Source organism: Rhea pennata, chromosome 6, assembly GCF_028389875.1.
Source record: "Rhea pennata isolate bPtePen1 chromosome 6, bPtePen1.pri, whole genome shotgun sequence".
In the NCBI taxonomy this organism is placed as follows: Eukaryota; Metazoa; Chordata; class Aves; order Rheiformes; family Rheidae; genus Rhea; species Rhea pennata.
The window spans coordinates 5,928,698-5,954,856 of NC_084668.1; the positions used below are offsets into that span (position 1 = coordinate 5,928,698).

Below are 26,159 nucleotides of genomic sequence, written 5' to 3' on the forward strand. Positions count from 1 at the left end.
GGATTTCCAGAATTGCAAGTGTTAATTTTTCTTATCAAATGGCATTTTGTTCACTATCATACTTCATTCCTTTTATATGGAAGTACTTCATTTTAGAAATCCAAACCCACTGGAATCAAATTTTGCTTAACCAGAATGGCCACTATTTTGCTACTACTTAGTTACTACTTGATGTGAAGCCTAAAAAAGTCAAGAATACATTTAAAGCTTTTGGACAGTTGCATAGAGGTGAATAGTAACTAAAGTCATAACAATTTTTAGTTGATTAAAAAATTTATATGGTTTTTACCTCCTGAATGCCAGGTATCTAGCATTCTAATGTATGTAGTTTTGCTGTTGTTACTAATACAGCTCATACTTTATGATAGTTCAAAGTGAATATATTTCATGGAAATATTCTCAGTGTGGAAAGCCTCAAAAGCTTGTCTTGTATAAGAAAGGACAAAAGTGTTACTGAACAGATTTACTGACCTTAGTTATGGCATAGCTCAGGGTTTTACTGGAAGCTGTTAATCCAGTGTGATAAAATCAGCTGTTGACATCTGCATCTAATAAACTCATTGCTGGCATGAGCTGCACAGCCCATGCTTGATTGCAGGAAATGTCTCATCCTTTTGATCTTGCCTATCCAGGAGCTGAGCCACACACTGTGAGGGTCTGTTTAGTCCTTTTCCTTGTATGGAGCTCCCAAAGACGATAATTTTAAATTTGAATTTAAAAGCCGCTGACACTGCCTTTTTAAAGGAACCTAGCAAAAGAATTGAGAAACAACAAATGAAAGTGTCCATCAACCTGCAAAATTCTGTGATAGTGACAAGAATTTCCTTCCTTTTATGGTAAAAATGAATGATCTCATCTGTGTATTTCTCTGTATTTAGTTATGCTGTTTACCCACTACCATTGTGCCCAGAGAGATGACAATTGTAAGGGAAAAAGCAGTTTTAAAAATATTAATTAGCTGTCATGCTATGACTTTCATTAGCCACTTGAGTTGCTTTTAATTTTCTATTATAAAAAGTAAAACCTAAGTACTGAATACTTTGTCTCAATAGAATGAATTATGGATGCCACGAATTCTTGTCATTTTTGAGTTTTGGTATACTAGGCGAGTCTGTATCATAATTTTAGTATATTTCAATCTTAATATATTAAATCCATTTGGCTATGCTTCTTCCTTTAAAGGAAATAGTTATGGAAGCTAGGGAAAAAAATGGAACATTTTGCAATGGCAGACATTATAGTTCTATTAACTTGAAAGGGAATATGGTGGTTTTATAAACCACTGTAAAACATAGTTCAACAAAAAGGCCATGAAGTAATTTATCATGTTGCAGTGCTCAGCTACTGAGATTGTAACAGCATCTTTTACAGATGCTGTTATTGCATTCAAGTGTATAAAAAGCCCGATGTTTCACTTATTGGGTAAAACTGTCACATTTTATCTTTGTCTGTTTCTGATGACATACCATATATTATCTATGGGTTGTAGTATCCTGAAAGTTTTCTGTGCTGCACGAAACAAGTTATGTATATTGTGACTCAGTAAGAGAGCTTTACATTCCAATCCATCATGAAAAATTTCACTGGTTTATTGTAGGGAACAAGATAGATTATGAGAGCCATAGCCAGCAAACGTGTTTGAGTCTTTGGTGAAAAGTTTGCCCCAAGGAAAACACAACTGATATACTGCAAAAAAAATGCTTAGGTATGCTGAAGTTACAAATCTTAGTAAGTAAGATCTTTCCATTAGTGTTTACTGATTGTATTATGGGGAGCCATCTTGTATACTGAAATTTGTCTGAAGTTTTAGACTATGGCAATACACAATGCTGTTGCAGTAATGATTAAAACAAACATTTTGAAATGTCCCAACTAGAACTGCAGGAGATGCTGTGAAAATGTCGGCAAGAAAACTGAACGGTTAAATTACATAAGTGTGCCAGCACAATTCAAATAGTAAACAGCTGCATTCAGTTTAGCTGATATTTATATGTATATCCTGCATAAGCAGTTTTTAAGCAGGATCAGTGATTTTTATCACATCAGCATTTCTTTAAAAATGACATTAATGAATTTTTGATGCTACATGGTGATAAAAATCTCTTTATCATGTCTGTTGTGAGAAACCTTTTCAAGAGACTTTACTCTTGATTAGCAAGTGATGCTAACACTACTGAGAAAGAAATAATCTGATGAAAGTTTGAGTCTAAACAGCATAACCTGCCTCATTGTTAATAGAAAAAATCATTTATACGTTTTAAAAAAAGATTTTCAAGATTCCCATCACTGAAACTGTACCTTGGCAGTTTTGTGTATCTTACAATCAAGTAATATGAGCCACATTTTCAAGCAACATCAGAATAATAAGGATTAAAAAAAAAAACAAAAAAAAACAACAACAAAAAAAAAAACAAAACTCATGGGCCATACTGACCTTCACTGTTACGGAAGCAGAGGGAGGCATCATGCTTCAAAAGAATCTTGTAAATTCTTAAGCCCAGACTTGCTAGGAACACAAAAGCTGAAGCTATTACATTGTTATCTGATTAAAAAATAAATAAATAAATAAGGAAAGATCCAAGAAGAATAAGTAAGAGACGCAGGATTAAGTTATTTCATTAGAAAATGGAGAGAAAAAAAATAACACCCAAAGCAAAGGCAGAAGCAAAGACGTGATGCAAATAAGAATGAGAGATAATTTATCATACTTTAAAGTTTGACTATCCAGGTTCATATACTGGCTTTGGCACAGATTCCTTCAGTTACTGAGAAAGTATTGCTCTTTCCCCAAGGACTTGGGTTAAGACCACAGTAGGTGCCACTATCATGAATTAAGATGCCAGGTGATTTGGTTGCAGAGTAAAAACTTTCCAACAGGATTAAAAACGTAAACGGGCCCGAAGGCTGTATTAGATAACATTTGGAGCAGAGACTCTGCTAACTACGATACAGTATCAAACCATATAACAAGAAAATGAGACTTTCCACCTGAAATTTGACCAGGCGGAGGACATTAAATGGTAATGTTTCCTTACCGTTAGGGAAGACGCGGGGTCAGTACCAAATGGAAGGTAGCGGTGAGGGTCGGGACCAGTCAGGACCGGTCGGAACCGGCTCCAGCCGGCCCTGAGGCAGAGCGGGAAGGTGGCGGCTGAGCTATAGCGGGGTGGGGGAGCGCCAAGAAACCCAGGGGTGGGCGGGAGAGCCGTGGCGGGGGGCCCCGCCGAGGCCCCGGGGCGCTGCGGAGCGGGGCGGCGCAGTCCTTGAGCGCTGGGGGCCGGAAGGGTCGGGTACGGCGCCCGCCTGCCGCAGCGACGTGGCCTGAGCAAGCGTAACCTGTGGCAAAAGTGAACTTAAAGTTGAGATTGGAGGGGGGGGGAAGGTAAGTGTGTGTTTTTGGGATCCCACGATTGTGGTAGTTGGCAGCAGCTTGACTCGAGTAAAGTTTGACAGTTCGAGGCTACCAGTAATTGGGAGGAGAGGGGACAGCACCAGGTTGTGCCGTGGTCCGGAGCTGGGGTAACTGGAGTGATTTTTGATACTCCGGGAGGAGCTGTGCCGCCGGAGTTAGGAACTTGTGATGTGAGAGACCTGCTCGTTGTGTCTGTGGGGCTAAGCCTGAGCACTGCGCAAAAAGTGGGGAGAAGGGTACGAAGGGAGCCAGGAAACCATTAAGGAACAGGAAGGTGGTTAGGACAGGTGCCTGCTTCAACCCAAGCTGTGGTGGCCCAGGAGCGCAGTCCCCACCTGCAGGATGCAGGGAAATGAGGCTGGGAGCTGCGGAGGAGATGGGGCGGCAGGGGCAGAGGGCGTGCCGTGTGCTCCGAGCAGAGCTCCGGGGCACCAACGCCGCGTGGCGGAGCTGGGAAGTCTCGGTAATGGGCACGAAGCAGCCAGCCAGCAGCCTATCAAGTGCTCAGCGCAACAGGCACTCTTGGTCAGGAGTCAGCTCCGGGAGCAGTGAGCGAGCTTCAGACGACTGCCACGGAGTGAGATCTCAAGAACCTTCGTAAAGGGAACATCAGGACTTTGGTGAATTAATAACAGAGGCCTTTTGGCAGCCCCAGTTCCTGTGATGAAGCAGACCTGCAGGAGCAGTGTGAGCACATGGCAGGAGCATGAGAGGATTGAAGCTGCTGCCCCTGCAGCGGTTGTGGCGGTGCAGGGAAGCCAGAGCAAGCGGCATGCAGCTTTTGGCTCAGGAGAGCAGAGTTCCGGGTAGTTTTGGGGCCTGTGCCACTTGCAGCCGCTGTCATGTGTGGTGGAGGAAGACTTCAGTGTTGGCTAATGAAGGAGTATTTGGTGCGATGGCCCCAATACTGCAAGCGAGATGCTCCATGGAAGGCCTGGGAAGAAGAAAGTGATAGATTGCAGGTGTTTGGTTGGCTGCAGTGTGTTTGCACATGCAGGAGAGGGACCTCAAGAAGGGTGAACAGATGTCATGTCCCAAAAGCTTTAATGGTCTGGCACAGGGGAGACAATGCCAGAAAACTAATGTCAGAACAGCAGCATGGTAAAGGATGATACCTAAAATCCGGTAGTGTTGTGGACCTCGACAACACTACAAAGGTCAGGAATGAGTGGAAATTCTCCATACCCCCACCCTACATGCTGGGACAGATCCTTCTGGAATAAAAGAGGAAGGATGTGATGAAGAAGGATAGAAAACCCGTTTGAGATCTAGTGCTGTAATTTTAAAAATTTGTCAGTGTGCAGAAAAAGGCAGAGTTCTGTTAACACTACAGCATGTTGGGCAAGCTTGGAGACTTTGCTGTTCAGAGCATTGTTTTAGTTCTCAACTGTGGAAACACCTGTGTTGTATCAAATGAACGTTGTTGACACATTTTGGTGCTTGGTGGACTTATGAACCTGTTGGCACAGCCAATAGTTGTATTGCTCTTTGCTTGTATACTGCTTACAGTGCTAATTGTTTGCTTGTATACTCAGGCATGGAGAATAATTCAAACTGTTGTGATATGCAGGGTCAAGGGACAATATTTATTAAATATATGTCTTTCTTATTTTTTAATAGGAAGAATATAATTCCTATTATATTCCAGGGTAAAAACACTGCTGTGTTACAGTACTGAGAGCTGATCTTGGAAGCTATTATTAACTTAGATGATACTATTATTTAGGGTTAAAATTAAGTAGGATTTTGTTCAATGATGATTTGCCAAGTGCAAACTGTGGTTAGCATATGAAGACCTATGGCTTAATATACAAGTTTTATGATCAATCTTTATCTTTTGTAGGGTGTTTCCAGCAAAGACAAATTTCAACAAACAACAAATTTTAACATCATATTCCAGCATATATATAGTTCCAAATCAAGAAAATAAGTCAGCTTATCTGTAACCTTTGCCTTATATTGTCCATTGTTGACACTAAATAATAGAATGTGAACATAACCTTAAATCACTTCTTACTGTTTTTTTTTGTTTGTTTGTTTGTTTGAAGACCTCGATAATGTAGAGGGCATAGCAGTGGATTGGATTGGAAATAATCTCTATTGGACAAATGATGGACACAGGAAAACAATCACTGTAGCAAGGCTGGAAAAAGCCGCTCAGAGTCGAAAAACGTTGTTGGAGGGAGACATGTCCCATCCAAGAGGAATTGTTGTTGATCCTGTCAATGGGTATGAAGTAGATTAATTTTTATGCATTTTTATACAATAAATATACGCGGAATTTTATTTTGCTTGGGATTGGTATTTAAATCTATGTAGAAATTTATCTGTAATTCCCGTCCAGTATTCTTCCTGAAGTCTTCAGGATAATGTATATGCTGAGATACAGATTTTTGTCAAGTTAATTTGAGTGTAATACATTCCATTTGTTATAGCAAAAGGTGAATCAGCCCTGTATATATTTCCATGTTAAATTGTTTAATGTTATATAAACTTTACAGTATTATCCATTATTTTTTTCTCTGCATAAGTCTCAGTTTTTCCAGATGATTATAAAGATATATAAAGATATACTTGTACACACTGATTTACAAAATCTAAACAAGACAGTATTCATTTCTGACATAATTAATTGTGATAGCCTACATAATAAGAATGTGAGATTAGTCTGGTACGATTGTGGTAGGTCTAAAATTCGACTGGTGCATATTTATTCAGGGAATTGTTACTAGAAGATGTAGGTAGATAATTCTAGTGTGGCTGGACTGATGATTGTTTTCTATTTCTATTGTTTTCTATTTCACTATCAGGTTTTCACTTTTGAATTTGTCCTTTGAGGAATGGAAATGACATGGAAAGGCTAAAATTAATTATAAGGCCATGTAGTAGGAACGTAAAATCAGACCACAAACCATAGCCATGCATACAATTACCCTGTTAAATATTTCAGCTCAGTAAATGCAGAATAGAAAGTTTATAAACATGTATTGTCTGAAAAGGATTATTATATAAAACACTTTTCTAATGAAATAACGTGCCATTCATGATTATACTTTTCATGGAAGCTCTTTCTGAAGGAGAGCATTTATTATGGCATTTTAATTTTGTTTAGAAAATATTAGCCTTGAGATAACCAATGTTGAAGCATTAACTGCATTTGGAGATACAATTAAAACATATTTGATGTAAATGTTCATTAGTGTAAGGATATTTTAGCAAACGACATGGTAGCTAGAATAAGTACAGACAAAAAGTTAATGGAAAAAAAGCTCATTAATTGTGCTTTAGCAGTCATGTAAATATTTGTAAAACATACTTTTTTCTTCCAGTAAAATAAGTACCATACTGACCTGGGTCTTTGCTTGGGTTTTAGAGAATAAACAGGTTTTCTAACTTTATGATTAAACCTAGTGTTGTTTGAGTCAAACATATAGTGAACATCTTGGGTTGAAAACTGATTGGCGTTCTTACTATATATTTACAAAGATAGTAAAAGAAAAAAAAAACTTTTCTATGACTTAGAAGAGACATAAAAGAAACGAATGGTATATTTGCATATCTGTAGACCTGTGTAATGATAATACAATCTTTTTGTATTTTGCAATGTACTGTATAAAGATCAAATTGATTGAATTATAATTATATATAAAAATATATTGAATAAAATTATTGACAAGAAGGTTTGGCATTATTTACATAGATATGTTGTAATCTGAATGAATTTGATAGCAAAAAATTTTTTTTTCAAAATATTTCATGTCCTTTGGAAACTTGGAGACTGCTAGAATTAAAATTGTAATACTTGTCAAAGTACAGACAGGTTTAGTGGATAGAGATCACGCAAGTTGTGTCAGAAAGTTTATAGAATTTTAGAAACATAAATCTGGTGAAATCAAAGGTAAGGCACATAAATACTAACTAAGTCATGACATCTTTAATATTTATAAGAAGGAGAATATACATTTGTTTAAGACTTAATATTCGAAATCCTAGATTTGACCTTAGAAGTAAGTAAGTCTTTTCTGTAGTAGATATTTTCAACATCTTGATGTTACTGTGCATCATATGATCTAGATGCTCTTTTGAGGTTTTATAGCTGACATACAGGCTTGTATGTATTCCCTCCCCCCCCCCCCCGAGCTGTTTTTATACAAAAGCTGGTGGTACTTAGCACGTTTCTACTTTCAGCTTTTCGTAAGTTAGAATTGTGTATTTTAAATCACTGAAGTCAGTTGTCACCAGTGAATTTTGTAATAAAAACTTAAAACCATATTAATCCAATAAAGAAGGAAACAGTAAAGGAAATGTAGGGTTATGTACACTGCTCTGCTGTATACTATAATAATTCTGGGTGTAGTATACTAAAACTGTCTACTAACTTGTTTTTCCAGATATTTTTTCTAGACATTTCTCTTTCTAAACACTTTTGTAAGGGTCATTCTTCTCATAGTAGTTTTTGAGTAATTTGGCTGCTTTCATATGGGATGTGAAGTTCTCAGAATGTCAAGATTATCCTGTGGCTACTAAACAAGAGTGCAATTAATTTATTTATTGCAGGTTTTTTGATACTATGAAGCTTAGTAAAAAGCAGTTATGCATCAAAAAGGCAAATTAGACTTAACCAAAACCAAAAAAATACTAGTTAGAAGTTTGAAATTTGGAACAAACTCCATAGTTACTGGTTTTAAAAAAATCATAATTTTGTTGTGATTAAACAAGGCCTTGAGCAATTCTTTCACTTCTTATGTCAATTAACTCATTTAGTATTCATATAATTCATTACTTTCTGTATGTACTGGATGCTACTGGAATGACAGTTAAGAAAAAGGGTTTTTTTCTGTTACAAAGAGTAATCCATTTAGAAGTAGCAGTGGAAAGAAACATGCAAAAGACCAAATTGTACTGACTTTTGGGTATGCAGTTGCAAAATTCGTTATAGGTTTAGGATATAATTCAGGTGGTTAAAATGGTATCTAAATGTTCAGTGTTCATTTTTATAATTTCATAGCTGGATGTATTGGACAGACTGGGAAGAAGATGAAATAGATGACAGCGTGGGAAGAATTGAGAAGGCATGGATGGATGGCCACAGTCGGCAGATATTTGTAACATCAAAGATGCTATGGCCAAATGGTCTAACTCTGGACTATAATGCCAATGTACTATACTGGTGTGATGCCTATTATGATCACATTGAAAGGATATTTTTGAATGGAACTGACAGAAAGGTAAAAGAAAAATACTGCTGTTTTGCCACAGGCATGCTCTTTCCCTGAACTTCATTGTGTTAAGTTAAAAATAGTTTTAAAGTTTTTAAAGGCTGGAAAACCCTGCTGCATGTCCAGTGTCATCTGTGTTGACAAGAGCAATGTTGGCAATATCCTATAGGAGAACATAATGTAGATTAAAATTTTCGTCTTGACTTTAGAGAATGACAAGTTAAAGATTTTTATTGTTTTTAAATCTCTTTTTCTCACGTCAATGAATTGCATTTTGACTGAGCCACCAAACTACAGAGAACTTTCCAGTAGAAAGAAACTTAACACATATGTTTGGCTGTGCCAGAGGGAGGTGTTATAGAGCTTAACTGGTTTTGCTGCTTCCTATGAATCTCAAGGCCCTCTTTGAGTGTTTGTTGCAATGTGCAGAGGGGAAGCACTCAACAAAGTCCAGCCATTAGTTGTTACTGATTGCTTTCATAGCTAGCTACAAGTCTGTACAGAAGCTGTGCATTATTCTATTGAAGCAACACTAACTTTCAAGTATGGAAAAGACATCAGGAAAACAGTTGACGCTCAGGCTGGAATCTAATAATTTGGGGAGTGAGAGGGATCTGCTTCATAAAATTAGGACCCTGACACTTGAGATTGTTATGTCAGTCTTAATTGAATGGAAGATGTTGATGCACACTTTTACATTTGAGTAAGGATTTTGTCACAAAACATAATGTATTGTGATTTCTCTTTCATCCTTTACTCATGATTCCTTCTGCATGATAGCCTTTCTAGGACCAGTATGTAGATCTCCCATATTGAGAACAGTAACTGTAGACACATTCTACCTTGGGACTTGTCCATGTATAAACTCATACTGCTTTTAAAAATTTTATTCTGGATGATCTGCTGTTTTCCAGTGCTGCAGTGTTGCAATTTGTCCTAAAGCTCTGTTAGGTTTTACATTTAGGGCTTTTACTATTGCCCCAAATCTACTGTGGTCCCATCAAGGAGGGAAGGGAATGAGTGCACTGGGAACAGGAATTTTTTTTTAGTGAAAAAACTTTGCACACTATCAATTCTAGAATTGCTGGAAAGTTACTGGACAGAACAAGTCCAAGAAGGTAAATGCGGCTGCTGCAGATTATGCTAGTTTAGAGAGGTTTCTCTAACTATTAGTGAGAACTGCCTTTTTTGCCACCCCTCAGAATTTTTGCACGTTAAGAATGACCTCTCTTAGCAAGCTTTATTTCAAAGCATGTTACAGAATTGTTCTTTTTTTAAGAAAAAGTTATTTTGCTACAATCCTGTGATTTGAATAAAATGTGTAGTCATTTGAATAAAATTTACATAGCCAAAAATAACTAGAAGATACTTGCTTTCAATATCAAATCCTTTGTTGTTAATTATAGGATATTCTGGTCAAAAAGTATCTGGAGTAATAGCATTTTTAATATTTAAACAAGTTAAGTGTCTGCTTAGTGAAGATTTTGGGAGAAAGGGTAATCCTGCCAGCAGCTGGTGGATGATTGGTTGATGGATTTTTTTTTTTTTTTTTTTTAATCAAAACGTTACTGGAATGAAGGATTTTGAACAAAAGAAATCCAAACCCAAAAAGAAAATTAGAAAGGCAAAAGAAAGGCTATTTTGACACCTCAGCATAGTTGTGTTTTAGTGGTTTTATCTTCTTGTTCTTCTCCTGGTGCCATGTCCTAAACAGAGAAAAGGCTGGGAATATGATCAGCTGCTTCACTGTTCCTAGATGCAAGATAGATACACTGCTGGAAATTAGTTCAAGCAAAGAGCCTAGCTAGGAGGAGTTTGAAACTTACTGGTTCCATTGTGGCTGCTATGGTAAAACATAAAGCAGGGTTTCCAAAACTAAATATATTAAGGTTTTGCTGTTTTCTGCTTTCTAAAAATAATTCAAAGTAAAGTAATTTTCATGTGGTAAATACAGACAATATTTTAAAGCTTTGTTTCTGTTCTATATGAATTACAAATATTTTTGAATAGCTTCTCTTTATTAGACAGCTCCCGTGTGGTGGTATCTGCCATTCCTGTGCAGGAATCTGGAGACTGGAGTTAAGGCAATGACACAGTTTTACAACTTTCCTGCAGCCACTAAAATAAAAACAAGTTTTGGCATGTGATTTGTTACTTTACATATTAGTTGATCAAAAGTGGAGGAAATTTTGTCTCATTCTGGGAACAAACTGTGGCATTTATTTTTCTATGGTTGTCACAACTATTAGAGGAATTTTGCAGAAGGAAGATTGCAGATATAAATAAACAATCTATGCATTTAACTTGTACAAGGATAAACAGTTCACAAATACTATTCTTTGCTGTTGGTTTAGAAAAAAAATCAGAATTAAAGTCTAGTTCAGGTAGAAATCATTCCAATATTACAGGATTAATATCTGTGTTTACTGGAGAAGAGAATTTCAGCAACATCTTAAAAGCAGCACACTCTTGATACAGTTTGAGAGATATGCAAATTTATGAAACCATGTTTCATCCATAGGAAAAAAGGTAGATATTTAACAAACATAATGATTGCATAGTTACCTACATTCTTGTGAATTATCTAGCAGGGTCCACTTAATATGAATATATAAGATGTTGTGAAGCTGACTGTTGATATTGGTGCATAACACAACTTTTGACTCTTTATTTTTATTGACTCTTAAAAAGACTCTTAAAGTCTGCGTGTTTGTGAACAAGTGATACTCTGTGTTGTTTTCCTGCACTCTGAAGTGTACTCTAATAAAATTAATGATCATTTTAACTTGACAATATTCATGTAACACTAATTGCAGGTAGTTTACAATGGAAAAGATTTGAATCACCCATTTGGACTGTCACATCACGGAAACTATATTTACTGGACAGATTATATGAATGGGTCTATTTTCCAGTTGGATCTGGTTACGAGGAATGTGACACTGCTGAGAAGTGAGAGACCACCTTTGTTTGGACTCCAGATTTATGATCCGCGTAAGCAGCAAGGTATTAATAAGATACAGTTTCTCCAACGGTCTATTAAAAAAGGATATTTCCCTCAATTTTTCTAATATTTTTGAGGATACTAGCTGGAAAAAAAAAAAAAGGAGGGACTATGACATGACAAAGGTACTTTTCAGTGTTTCAGTCTATTGACTGCATGATGTTGAAATTGATCATCTCGTACTTACTAAAAGTGAATTGTAAAAATATAGCAAATTGCATTTTTCTGTGTATTTACACTGTCTTTATTACCACTTCCCTTGTGTGTGAAAAAGATACTGGGAAAACATAAAATACAACAGATCGTGTGTATATGCACTAGCTTATGCCCGTGAAAGATAATACTAACTTTGTTTTTTCTCAAATAAGATCATAGATACTGTCTCTCTTTTTGTAATTTTCTTCCACATCTTGGTCTTCATTGGCAACATGTGGCTTAATCTGCTGAGACTACCTGGTGCTGTTAGGCAGTCAGTCTAGGTGGCCTTTGAGGGTAGCAGAAATATCCATTCTTATCACTACTTATATCAGTAGAGAAATGAGATAAAAGGCCATAGGATAGCATGGATGAAGGTTAGATAATGCAATTCTTAGCACAATTGACAGTTGTATTAACAATTAAAGGAGTGTAGGACACATTTGCTTCTCAGATGTGATGTATGATGAGTCAAATAAAAAGTTAGGAGCAAGTTATTTCAGAATGCTAAAGGACTGTATTCTAAGGTATATTGAGGTACATCTTAAAATTAGAAGATGCTGATGTTTCGAAAATTTTAAGATATTTGCTGGTTATCTGATTTTCAGTTAAAAATGTGCAAATGTTTCTCTTCGTATGCAATTATAGCTCTGACAGGGTGGAACTATTTAATATGTGATTTTGCTGCTAGCTCTATGAAAACATTTTCTATAGAAAAATTAAGTGGTTTTGCTGTGAGGAGGAGCAGATTGCATAGACTTTATTTTAACTGAGGAAGTCAATTAATGTTTTGTGGACCTAGAAGGAGTGGAGGAAAGAACACCTGTTTTATGTTTGGACGAGAAGATCAGAGAGTAGTTCTAATTTTAAGACTCAGCAGACTTGAGATTCTGAAGTTTTATACCTTGCCTGATCATACATTGTTAATTCACACAAACTTCTGAAATTTACAGATCTTTGATCATGAGAAATGGAGTTTCCTTGGCAGTGTATATCTCAACAATTAGATCATGACCAAAGTGACATAAACAGAAATTGTAAAATTTGCTTCAGTGGGCTTCAGTTGTAAATGTGCTTGTCTAAGAAATGAAGTGGTGAGCATGCAGCAGCCCCTGACAGATGATAGAAATATCTGATAACTGTCAGTATCTTCATGTGAATAATACAGAGCTTTTTGTGAAGAAGCATGAGCAGAGGAAAAGAAGGCAAGGAAATAGCAGATATGTTCAGAGAAGAGTAGCGGAATAGCTGCCTGGTGTTCTTGTCTGCCGTGGAACTGATTATGCTTTTAATTTTTATTTAATTTTGGGGTTTTTTTTTCTTAGTCTGCCTTTTGTCATCAGATTATTTTAACTTGTGTAGCTGCAGAACATAAATATCAGACTATTTCTCTGCCACCCCCCTGCTAGTACTTCTTATTACTACATACATGATAATCTTTCAGTATGCATAGTTGGATCATGTTAAATATTTTGTAATATTTGTTCTTCTCACTCTTCAAGTGAGAAAGAATGTTATGAGCTGATGCTGAAATTGTCTTTTATTCTGCAGGTTATTGCAACCTGTAACTAAACCCTTATTTGTAGTATTACAACCTGTGCAAACCGAACTGCAAGAATGATGTTCTCTAAATAGAAAATAATTATAGAAAAGATTTTCTTAAAGTTCTTGTACTCTCAAGTAGTTTCTTCCTTTAGCATGGCTGTTGGTTTTAAAGTGGCTCTTTCACTTTTACAGGTGATAATGCATGTCGTGTTAATAATGGAGGCTGCAGCACTCTTTGTTTAGCCATTCCTGGAGGCAGAGTCTGTGCCTGTGCTGATAATCAGCTTTTAGAGGAAAACAGTACAGCCTGCACAAGTAAGACTTTTTAGTGAATATCTAGGTGGATATTACTGTTAAGGGATAAAGTTAGATCTGCAAGTAAAACAAAAACATGAGATCTCCTAGAGGCTTTTTGTAGTTCTGTAGGACAAACAACTATTCCTTGAATAAACTTTCTAATTGAAGACGGATTGTTAAATAAAGATATAAAAAAGACGAAATGTTAAGGATATAATATTTGAGTACGGAAGCACATTGGAAAATGTTTCATGATGTCCAATGTGATAAAACGTTGAACCTTCACAGGCCTTTACAGGCCTCCTTTGTATTTTATTAGAAATGTCAAAAAATGTCATAATGAAATCCCTATTAGCTGGTTTCAGAATACTACTTGGACTAAATACTTTAAATTGAAATCTGGCATAGCAAATGCTTGTCCTGAAACTGTTCATAAAACATGTCAAACAGATATTTTTGTATATAATAAGTCCTGACATAGATGATTCAAATCTTGCATTCTTTTTCTTGCATCTATTCCTTGGATGTCTTCATTGAAACACTGGTAAAAGATCTTTGTGTTCATAACAAAATGTGAGATTTTCAATGAAAAGTAATAACATTAGAAAATATATTTAATATAGGTAACTTACTAAATGTTTAGACTTAATATTTGTAATTTATTCAAAATTCTCTCACATTGATTCATATGTTTGAGTGTAGTATGTAAAACTTTATATCAGTCTCCTGTTGTAGCTGCAATAGTGCTGAGTAAAGTGAAAGGGTTATTTCATAATGTGTTGAGTATTATTGAGTTCACAATCATGGAGAACTTTACCTAAATGCATGCCTTGCTGATCCATCACAGTTCCAAAGATAACTATTTTTAGCATAGAATTCTGGAAGATAGACTTTTTGCTGGTAAGATGAATTGTAAACACTAGGAAAAGAGGTTAGATGTTTTCAGATCTGAATGAAGCAGATTTCCTGCTTTTTCCCAATACACTTCAATACTCAGCTCTTTCCAAAGACTTCAATCTTTGGTATCCCTAACAGAGTTATAGAGTGATGTGTTGTATTTGCCCATGAAGCATTCTGAATGTTGTGCTGAGGAATGTATCTGCCTGAATTTGTCAATGAACTTGTAGCTTGTTACCTAATTCTGTCTCAGTAGAATTTTATCCTTCCTCCTTTGCTGAATTTGTACCAGTGCATAATCTAGGTGTTTTTGAGTTGTTGCTTGGATCCAGGAATCAGCTTTTCAGCAGTCATTTTCTGGCCCTTTAACTATCATCAGAATTTGGTCTGTGTCTGTAAAAATATTTTCTGTTCACTGTCAATGAGCTATTACAATTGCTTTAAGCTGGTCTTTTTAGTGTTTGTTGCCTGAGCATGAATTTAAAAAAAGCTTGGCATTCTGTTTTGAGTTTTTCAATTTATTAAAAATACATTCCTTCAACCATACACTCAGATATGCATGCTGCTACAGGCTTCAGGTGGAATTACTTTAAATAAAAGAATTATACTACAAGGTATTCTGAAGAGCAATAGCAAAAGAATTTGTATTTATTTATGTACAGGTAGGCTTGTGATCTATATCTATCAAACTAATAAAACATATGGACTTCTTGGATCTTTTTCTTAGTTAAACCTGGAGAAGTGCTACCACAACTGTGCAAAGCTGAACAGTTTCAGTGTAACAATAAGCGCTGTATCCAGGATCGCTGGCGCTGTGATGGAGATGATGACTGTCTGGATGGCAGTGATGAACAGTTGGATGTTTGCTGTATGTACTCTTTTACATTTTAAACCATACCTCATAATTTATTTTAAAAATTGTGAACATGATAAGCTAAATCTATGTTAAATATTAAGTCTGAGTGAAGTCACACAAAAGAATTAATCCTGAAATAATTCATGTTATGTTTCATTTGCTTCTTTTCCTGTATATAGCAATATAGTATCCCTGTAAAATTGCATTTGTGTACTGGTTTCATAGCACAGTATAAGAACATTATATTGGTCATCTTTTGATTCTGATATTGTCATTTGTAGTTCTTTAAGGGTAGTTATTTTTGCTTTGTTTCTCACTACTGTGGGTTTTTTTGATACTTCAGGTTAGAAGGGGCCTCAGAAGGCCTCGAGTCCAAGCTTCTTCTAAAAGTAGAATCAGCTATGAGGTCAGACCAGATTATTAAGGGCTTTATCCAGTCAGGTCTTGAAAATCTCCAAGTACGGAAGCTGCACAACCTCTCTTAAACAACTCTGCTACTGCTTGACTGTCCTCATGGTGAAAAAGTTTTTCCTTATATCCCATCTGAATGTTCACTGTTTCAATTCCTGTCTGTTGTCTCTCATCCTCTCATTGTGTAACACTGTGAAGATCCTGGCTCTGTCTACTCGATAACCTCTTCACAGGTATGGAAAAGTTGGTATTTTTTTCCCCTCAAGCTTTTTTCCAGGCTGAATAGAGAAGGGCTGCCATCTTGGTAACCCTCAGTCTAGTTTAGTCCTGTCTTGTATTGGGGGGCTGACAACTGGGGGCTGTAGTCTAGATGTTGATGATCGCTTTCCTTGACTGGCTGTGCTCCTATTGATAGAGCCAAGGGTGCTGTTCGCCTTCTTTGCTGCCAGGGCACACTGCTGGGCCTTGTTCAACTTGCTGTCAACCAAGAGGATCCTTTTACACATAGCCAGCATCCCAGCCTGTATGCTGGGGATTATTTGCATTTGTCCATGTTGAATTTCATAAGATTCAGATTTCTCCAGCCTGTCTAGGTCCCTCCGAGTGGCAGCTCTGTTCTCGGCTATCAGCTAGTTCCCTAATTTGGTGTCACCTGCACATACAGGATTATTGCTTGCTGAATGAAGACAGTCTTTTTAACTATACAACAGACAATTACTGAGCATAATGTTATCAAACCCTTCCTTGACTGTTGATATTGAAGTCTTGAAAAGAGTCCAAGACAGCAGAGTGCAAAATCAGAAGATAACTTAAAGTTTCACTCATCTGTATTGTAGAGAGGGTAAATGGAACCAGATATATGTGCAAAGAAGGGGATTTGCTTCTCACTAATCATAAAACATTTTTCAGAAAGACAATATCTCTATGCCTCCTTTTCCTTGAAATGAATCTGACATGTTGCTAATAACTTACTGTCTGCTTTTCACCTTAGGGTCTTAAGGTGCTTTGGAAACACAGTGTCATTTAACTGACACTCTCATAAGTTAGACAAACTCAGAATATTAAAATTTGACTAAAGGCATGCTAGCTCACAGTGCCTTGTTATTGTTTTTAGAAAATACTTCCATATAAATTCAAGCATTTTCTACAAAAAGAGTTAATGTAGACAAAGTTGAATGCACGCCGTGGGTAATTGCTTGTTTTGTCTTCTCTATTACATTTTTCTTGAAATTTTCCCCCTTTGCAGTTCATGTATTTTTCTTAAGCATTTCTAGTTTTCAGTAAGTTGTATTTTCTATTTAAAAATACAGTTTTACCAGAGTGATGGGTTTTTTTGTTAGAGGAGGCCTAATGTTGAAACCAAGAATGAGAAAATGAACCAATTAGATATCTGTGTCATTCCTGGAAGCCTAATATAGTTAGAGTTGCAGCAGTGAAAACTTGTCTTGTTCCTTGCTTGGCCTACCTCAGTGCTTACCATCGCTATCATTAGATCATCTCTCTAAACCAAATCATCTTTGCCAAAATGAAAATACAATATTTATTTTCCTATCCATTGTAGACCTGAAGAACTGATTATACTATTCTGTAGTGCAGCATTGTTCTGTGTCTGAAACTCTTATCATGGTCTCTCATCTTTTGTGGACAAAACAACCCTGATCTGCTGTCTTTTCTAATAGGTAGTTTTTTTACGTTTCATTGCTCTTTGAACTTTGCCAATTGATTTTTGGGGTTGGATGTCCAAAACTGGATATACATACTTCTGCTGAGGCGTTTGTGAAGCTGGTTAGACTGAAGGAATTTGTGTCCGATGGATGACAGTCCTGTTTGTACCTCCTCTGTTTCACATTGGCCTGACCTTGTTGATATATAGTAAGCTTGGGGTCCTCAGTAAGTCCTAGGTCCTTTTCTGCATGGCTGTTACCTAACTACTTTTTCTGTCTTCCTGCATTTTTATATTTTAATAGCTGCAGGCAGTAATCCTTACAGATTTAAATTATAGTACTTTTCAAAACATTTCTCCAGTTGATTATTTTGATAATCAATTATTATTAGTTTGTTATTGTTAGTCTTTCCTAACATCTTTCTTCAATACCATGAATTCTTAGACTTAAGGAATTCAACTAATAACAGTAATGAAAAGAAAAATCTTTTGATATAGATAGATGACCTGATTCTCATCCTCGTTAGTGTAATTTAGAATAATTCATTGATCAACACATGTAATACTCAGGATTTATATAGGTCAAATGAAATCATAATCTATTCCCAAATCTGTATGTGAGATACAGTTTAAGCAGCTAGTATGATAATAGTAATCCCCCTTCAGTTGCTATAATAACATAAATAGTTCTTTTTGACTTAAAATAAAATATTTGCAATTATGAATACACAACATATTAGTGGATATGTATAGTGAATATGTATGAGCAAAATCTTAAATACCATCTGAAGCAATTTATCTATCATTAATATTAGTCAAATTTTAATATTAGTCAAATTTTAAAAAAAGTCTTCAGTTGTTATCAGATGGCTAGTAATATTTTTTTTTCTCCAGTCACATACCAAACTATATTGCTTCATAAGTATTATGAGAATTGGAATGCCTTTCTGTCTTTACATTGTTCTTGCACCCTCCACACAGAAATAGTTTGTGAAATAGCCTATTCACTCTTCAATAACAGCTTTTTCTCACAGTAATTGATGGTGTCTTGCATTTTCACGTTTTGACACCTACATTTTCATCATAAGTAAGCAAAAGAGGCTTATATGGTCATATAAATTAATAAGCACAGTTTTAGAAACATTATACAAATTGCCCAAATCTTTGTTCACTATGGTATAATATTCTGGTTATGCACTTAACAGCTTGTATCTCTATTCCTTTTGTTATTCTATTTTGGTTTGTCTGTCTGTTTACCTCATTTTATTATTGATAAAAATAGATAAACTTGATGGCATCCTTTCTTTAAGGAAATAGCAACGTTTTATAAGCAACACTCTACTTAGATACTAGAGCTAAAACCAGACTCTTTACGAGAGGAAGGTCATTATTATTTTAAACTAAAACTGATTTCACTCACACACATTCTCAAATTCTCTCTTACTGGTAAGACGTATCCATCCAGTTTCTCCAGTATTATTTGCAAGTGATACGGAGGACAAGTGATGGTAATGATTGAATTCTCGTTATATTTTCTGGATCCTTCTTAGCTTGGCAACAATGTGCTGATTCTTGAGTGTTTCTTCTGCACCCTTCAGAATCAGATGCTGATTGTCTTTTGTCTCTTTATTTGAATGTTTTACGGCACCAGTCCAAATTTTTATCTTTCCAGCGTCATCACTCAATGACTTCAGTCTGCCCTTTGTGTAATCTGAGTTTCGACTGTCCTTTGCTTTCCTGATCTAGATTTTCGAGAAGCTGCATATAAATATGCTGAGACCTTGCTAATATGCTGATATAAGTGCCATCAACACACGGCACTCAAATGTTTCTTTTGTGCTTTCACACACACATTCTGATTCATATCAATACTAACATTTCTCTCATTTTTTTCTCTTCTCCTTTAAAAATGCTGCTTTTTTTCTCCCATATATACATTCCCTGCTAATAAATACACATTCGCTGACTTGATTTTGAATGCATAGAAAGCAAACGTGTATTCTGTTTATGCACTTTAAAAAAATCCTTCTGACTTATTCTGACTATTCAGATAAATACTTAATATTCCAAAGGTCCAATGACTGGTTTGGTTCTCATCTTGAAGGGGTCCTCAGGTAGCTCAGATCTTACTGTCTTGAGTACTTAAAAAATGTATATTATTAAAGATCTGCTTCTTTATTTTTAAATGAAAAAGTGTCTGAAAAATCTTCGTAGATCACAGTTTTGTAGTACTCATGTGTCTGTACCAGATAAAAATTTTAGCTCTGTGTGAAAAGTTAAAAATAGTCTAATTTAAGTAACAAGTAGAATAACAAATTTCCTAGCCTTCAGGAATAGGAAGTGATTTCTGCTGAAGAAAAGATATGTTCTTCATCTAGTTATAGATAAGCCAGAAATTAACATGGTCCAGTAGATGCATACAATATATGGTTTAAATAAATCATTCTGATTAAGTCAACCATATTAGCATTAAAGATTGTGTATAGTCTTGGTGTATACAGTTAGATTTTGGAATAAATGGAGACATTTGTTGTTTTATTAGCGTTAAATAGTAATTATATGGTGACATCTAGGAGCTGATTAATTTAATGAGATCAGTGTTAAGTGATGTACATTTCCAATTCAATAAGGATTTATTTTTATTTTAAGCTTGTTGAGAAATAGCCTTTTTTCTTGATACTGTTGATATTTTTATTCATATGCTGATGGCATTTGTATCAGCATATTAGCAAGATCTCAGCATATCTCTATGACTACATCATTATCAAGTTGTATATATTACTTTGAGAATTTTTTTTTAACTATTCCCAAGGTTATTTATACAGAACAGAAATGTGGACTTCATGGCAAATGATGGATCCAACACTGTTTGTGTTTTTGCACATATCTGTATTAATTTTTAAAAAATACTCTGATCCCATTTTTTTTAATTTTCTATTCCATTATTTTTTGTTTTTATTTTGGAAGAAAATAGCATATCCCTGACCTGACCTGTCCCACCTGAATTAAAGTACACTTAAAAAAAAAAAAAAAAAAAAAAAAAAAGGTAGTTTCCTGTTCTACTCAAGTTGATCCTGTGCAGATATCTTTCAACTCCTTTTGGTATGTGTTGGAAAAAGACCAAATATGATCTTATGCATAAATAAGCATGTGAAACCTTGTAGTTGCATCTCAAGTGTAAGTAAAGTTTTGGAAGTATTATGTGAATCCATGTCTGATTCAGTGAATTTAGGAAAAGATGAATCGTGAAACATTGTGCATAGAAAACTGCTATAGAGCTTCTAGAAACTGAGCATTCAGTGGTTTTGTTTAGAGAAACTTGTTCCAGTTCCTAGATACTAGAACAGTACATCTTTCTCACACCAAATACCTGCTAGTATGTTGAAAAAGGACTTTAAAACGTTAGATGAATCCATCAAGTGGATGAGATGGAGTTGGGTGGATAGTCTTCTGTTCTTGGATATAATGGAGCTGTTGCTCTATTGTATCACACATGATACTGAAGATTTGATCTATGAAAGAAGAAATTTGGGGGTTTTGTAGGCTTGGCCAATAATATATTCTTTGCTTCTGTGTAAAATTAATACTAATAGAAGAGTAGCCTGTCATTTCTCAGTGCAGTTTCATTATAATTAGGCTCATATTACTAATATAAATATGCATATTGTAGGTTATAATTAAGTAGATACCAGGTAGCATGGAGATGCATGCTAAATTGTGAATACTGTTAAATCATGGTTGTTCCTCTGCTGACAGATCATTTGTGTATGCCTAGAAGCACACAGGTGCATACACACCTACATTTAGTCTGAGTAAGTTGCTACAATTTTTTGCTTGTTCAAGGCATATCAGCATTCTGAGTTACAGAATTGCAGGAGTGTGTGTGTGTGTGTGTGTGTGTGTGTGTGTATAAATGTTGTTATAATGAACAATTTGCAACGGGATTCGTTAGAACTAAGCTAGTTAGTGGCTCACATCTCTCCTCTTTATATGCAAGGCTTTTAATCTGAGGTTTTGAGCTATAAATCTCCATCTCTGTTCTCCAAATAAACAAACTAAAACAAAATTATAGGATGTTTATGATTGTATTTTCAGGTAGTATTAACTGGTATAACTCAAATAATATTGAACTTAAGGGTTTAATCAATAATACATGTGAGATACACAGGGTGAAACCTTGCATTTTCTTCAACCTTTGGGAGGAGTTTTGTCCATGTTTATTAGACATCATTTTCTCTGTACTTATAAAATCTTGCTACGTATCTTATCCTATCTTTTAACACTGAATTGCTGAATGTTTTCTTTATCATGGTGACTATAAATATTAGCTAATCGTACTAACTGCATCACCAGTAAGTCATACTAACTGCATCACCAATGAATACATTCAGTATTTTGAATAGCTGTTTTGAATCAGCTGGTATTTTTCTGATTATTTTTTTTTAGGAAAAACTTTTTTTTTTCCTCTTCTCCCCTCAGTCAATCATAGTTGTCCTGATGATCAATTCAAGTGCAAGAATAATCGCTGCATTCCCAAGAGGTGGCTTTGTGATGGAGCTAATGACTGTGGTAATAATGAAGATGAATCAAATAAAACTTGTGCAGGTAAAAGCTTGGCTGTGCATACTTCTCTAACTTCAATAAACAATTCAAATCTGCTTTGAACTGAACTGAATAAGTCTGCTATTAGTAATCTGATTATTGCCATTTTAAACTAGTTCATATTTTATTATCACTAAGGCTGGAATGCAAATTATATTTTACTTAAGCCTTGTTCTTGACTGTGCTTTCTGAATTAATTTACCACTTAATCTATCCATATGGTTTGACTGTCAAAGCACTACTTGGATACAGACTTGTCCCTGCAAAATCCTTATTGACAGTTAGAATTTTGTTTGTTAACATGCTGTGATGAGTACCATCTCAGTAGTAAATTTTATTTTATTCTGACAAAAGGATAACTATTTATTCAATTTCCCCTTGATATCTTGGAAATTGTTTTGTGTCTGTAATTTATTGGTTGTATATTCGATTTTTAAGGAAATTTCAAGACCAAGACAGTTTGCTGATTCCACTACAATAAATCTTGGAGTTCCAACTCTGTCCTTTACTTGTAGGGAAGTGATATTTAAGGCTGGGCAGTAGACTGCACTAAAAATCATTACGTGTCTGATGTAGAAGATATACAAGCTGATATACAAGCTTACTGATTTCTGTTTTTAACAGAAATATGGTGATAGGTAGCATACATTTGTGTATCAAAATGTTACCTGAACTCATATTACTTGATTTAAAATTTAATTTATATAATAATCTGTTTACTGGTTGATACGTATGTGGATGGGCTAAAAAAGCTTCTATCACAGATACAGACCTATGGAGTCTATATCACCTCTATAGCATTATTGCAAATTTTAATAAATCTTGATATCCCTTGATATTCAACTATATATCTGTAGAATAAGAGTCTTATTTGAAGAACATATTTTGCATCTGTATTGTAGTTGGCTGTGGATTGAATTTTGTATTCGTGTTTTTTCCTTTGTTTCTGCAGTGGCAAACTCTACTGATGTTAACATAAAAAACACTTTCCTTGAATGATTTTATGTTTATATTCCTGTGTTTGGGGCTGTTTCTAGGAAGAAAAAGAAAAATGTTAATTTATAACAGGAAATAGAAAATACTCTTTTGATGACTGGAATTTCTAATGTATTCACTTTAAGTGTAGAACTCACATATGAATAGACAAACATCAAAAACTTAATTTTTTAATCAAAATCTATGTCACTGTCACTGACCTTGTAGTTATGGGCTGATATCTTGAATAAAAACAACCATAAGTAGTGTCAGCTTTATGTCAGGTAGATTTTTTATTCAAGTTTTACTATTCATTGTCTTCTAAAATCACTTGTGGTTGCGTAGAATAATTTCTTTTAGTGGTCTTTATTTCTTCAGAATATCCTTTACTTTAATGGATACTTACCATCGCCTACTTTTGAAAGCAAAGATTGCAAGAACAGTGTGGCAAACCACATTGCACTTGTCTGTTATATTATAATTCTTCTGTCTAAATGTGAGTGTCACTAGATCATTGTTTATGTTATAAAAGACAAGTTACACAGAAAAATGTGAGGTAAGATTCCTGTTGTAGCCTAGGTATTTTTATGCTATGGTTTTTGTTTACTTGAACTATAGCATCAAATGTCATTTTATCAAGCACTAATGCTCTTTCATCACCTAATTTTGCATAGTTACATATAAAACTTCAGTTTGTCATTTGCTAAAGAAATCATTAAGAATTATAAAATACGGGGCTAGGGCACAGTCCTGTAGATTACCTCAGTTTTGTCTGAAATCAAAAGAATTGGGTGATGCTATCAGGTCAGGTATAATGAGCAGCCAGGTCAGCAGACACCCTCTGGACTTACAGCTTCTATGTACAGACATGCACTGGGTGACCTAAAAGATTTAGTCCACTTCCCTTGCATTTTTGGAGTATTTTCTCTTGACAGCAAGAACATGTCAGGCTGACCAATTTTCTTGTGGGAATGGACGCTGTATTCCAACATCGTGGCTGTGTGACAGGGAGAATGACTGTGGCGATGAAACAGATGAAATGACATCCTGTGGTAAGTGCATAAATTTCCTCCTGGAAATGACATCCTAGGGTAAGTACATAAATTTCCTCCTGGAAGAAAGTAAAATTGCTGTAAAAAAGGACAAGCGTGTATAAGGATCTCTCTTCATGTGAACTGACAAACGGAAGTATGAAGTATGAGAGATCTTTTACTTCTTAAATCAACTGATAATATTCTTTCTGAAATGGCAGGTAGATTTTGATTAATAAATAAATCCAAAACAAAGGCTACCTTATCCATCAGTGCCAAATTTCTCTAAATACTAAATATACAATTCAGTCAGCTTAACACTTCTGCTAATTAACAACCCATTATCAAATATTATCACTCCTCATAAATTGATCTTTGTCTCAGCCACATACCTCTTGGTGTGGGTCCCCTCAGCATATTCTGGATGTCAGTAAAATAAGACTGCTTCATGTCTGAACAGACAAATACTTGGTGATGATATTTTGCAGAAAATTGAATTATTCTTGGTAATATTGCAATATATTTTTATGGGCGTCTCTGCTGGTTGCTGCATTACTGAGATATCACAAAGAGAGATGCACTCTCTAAATCACCTGATTCCAGGCAATTTAGATTTTTGTAAGTCAACATGACTGCTTTCATCTGTTTGGAAGGTCACAGATAACTGTTGTGACTTTGAGAGCAAGGAGATCAGTGAACTGTCTGCAAAATACTGTAGCAGGGTATTTCCTGTTTACAAGGTAATATTTATGATACTATTTGACTTACTAATATGAATTAGCAAGTAAGAAGGAATTGGCCAGTAAGACATTAATATGAGTTAGTAAGTATACTTCCATATAAGAGGACATGTTTGTGAAACGACTTTTCATGTGTTTTTGAGGAAGAACACAGACTGAGTACTTTAGTAGCATCAGTTGTGTAGGCAGCAGATAAGAGTTTGTTGCGTAAGAATGTTAAAATAAGTGTGCTTGTTAGGATACTTAGCAGTTGAACCTAGATTTTTCTCAGATACATGTGATATTTTAACTTGATTCACTATTAAAGATGAAAATAAGATCAAACTGTGTGAAATCAGTGTATTCAATAAATCATTATTTGCTTTTCTGAAACTTCTTACTGCTATAAACCTTTTCATTAGGGTTATTAGAGTTCTATTACTGATAACAGTTGTTCTGCAAAAATATTAATAGCTATGAAGCCCTTTCAGTGGAAAGAGAGGATGAATCACGTAGAAAGTAAATACATAAATGGAAGCCACAGGCTGAGATCATGATGTCCTGTGCTTTCTAAGCATAAATCTGCAGCGCCTTAGCTTCCAGGAATCTATGGAGGACAGTGTGTAGGATCCAACCTGTAAATTCTGTTGATCCCAAAGCACTTCAGATTGTTTAATTATAAATTACTCATGACTGGCAATTAGCTAGTGCCTATTAGTTAGCCTTACATTGTTATTTTTTAAAACCATCTAATTTTCAGCATTTCCTCCTTGATAACTACCTCCAAGATTTTTCAGGATTTGTGAGTGTAAATAGTTGCTATGCTTCCTGGAGTATTCACCTGCTTTCACCTTTCTTATTTCTCATTACTTTCTTCTTTGTTCTTCTTTTCCACATGATTTAAACAAGAAAATAAAAAGAAATCTGATTTGATATTGACAACTCTGATCAATTACTTCAGAATAGATGACATTTGAAAAAATCAGAATCATTTTCTGAGTGAAATTGAGAATATCATTAAGGTAGATTTCTAATTGCTGTACTACAAGTCAAATAACTCTTGTTGCCAGTTATATGCGGAGATAGAATAGGTAATCCCAGTAGACTCACTGTATTGTAAAATCTGAAAAATTACAGCATTCTGTGTCTGACAATAGTTTTTCCAACTAGCTGTCTTTTGTGTTCCTTGGACAGCTTATCAATTTATAGATCTCAGTATCATCTTTGTAACTTGTGTTTTCTTTATGGTATCCTCTGAGAAGATCTTGAATTTTCCTTGCAGTCATCTAATCAGCATTTCTTTTACCTGATGTTTGTATTTCAGCTTGGCCAG

The 26,159-nt window shown here is 35.3% G+C and overlaps 1 protein-coding gene across 1 annotated transcript in view; it reads left to right on the forward strand.

Annotated features, from left to right (window-relative positions):
- LRP1B (LDL receptor related protein 1B) overlaps positions 1-26,159 on the forward strand; it is a 339,912-nt gene that overhangs the window by 72,364 nt on the left and 241,389 nt on the right. Inside the window, exons 9-15 of the mRNA XM_062578228.1 lie at positions 5,461-5,641; positions 8,421-8,640; positions 11,448-11,637; positions 13,568-13,690; positions 15,297-15,437; positions 21,979-22,104; positions 24,012-24,128. Of these exons, the coding sequence (XP_062434212.1) occupies positions 5,461-5,641; positions 8,421-8,640; positions 11,448-11,637; positions 13,568-13,690; positions 15,297-15,437; positions 21,979-22,104; positions 24,012-24,128 (1,098 nt within the window). The remainder of the gene's footprint in view (positions 1-5,460; positions 5,642-8,420; positions 8,641-11,447; positions 11,638-13,567; positions 13,691-15,296; positions 15,438-21,978; positions 22,105-24,011; positions 24,129-26,159) is intronic.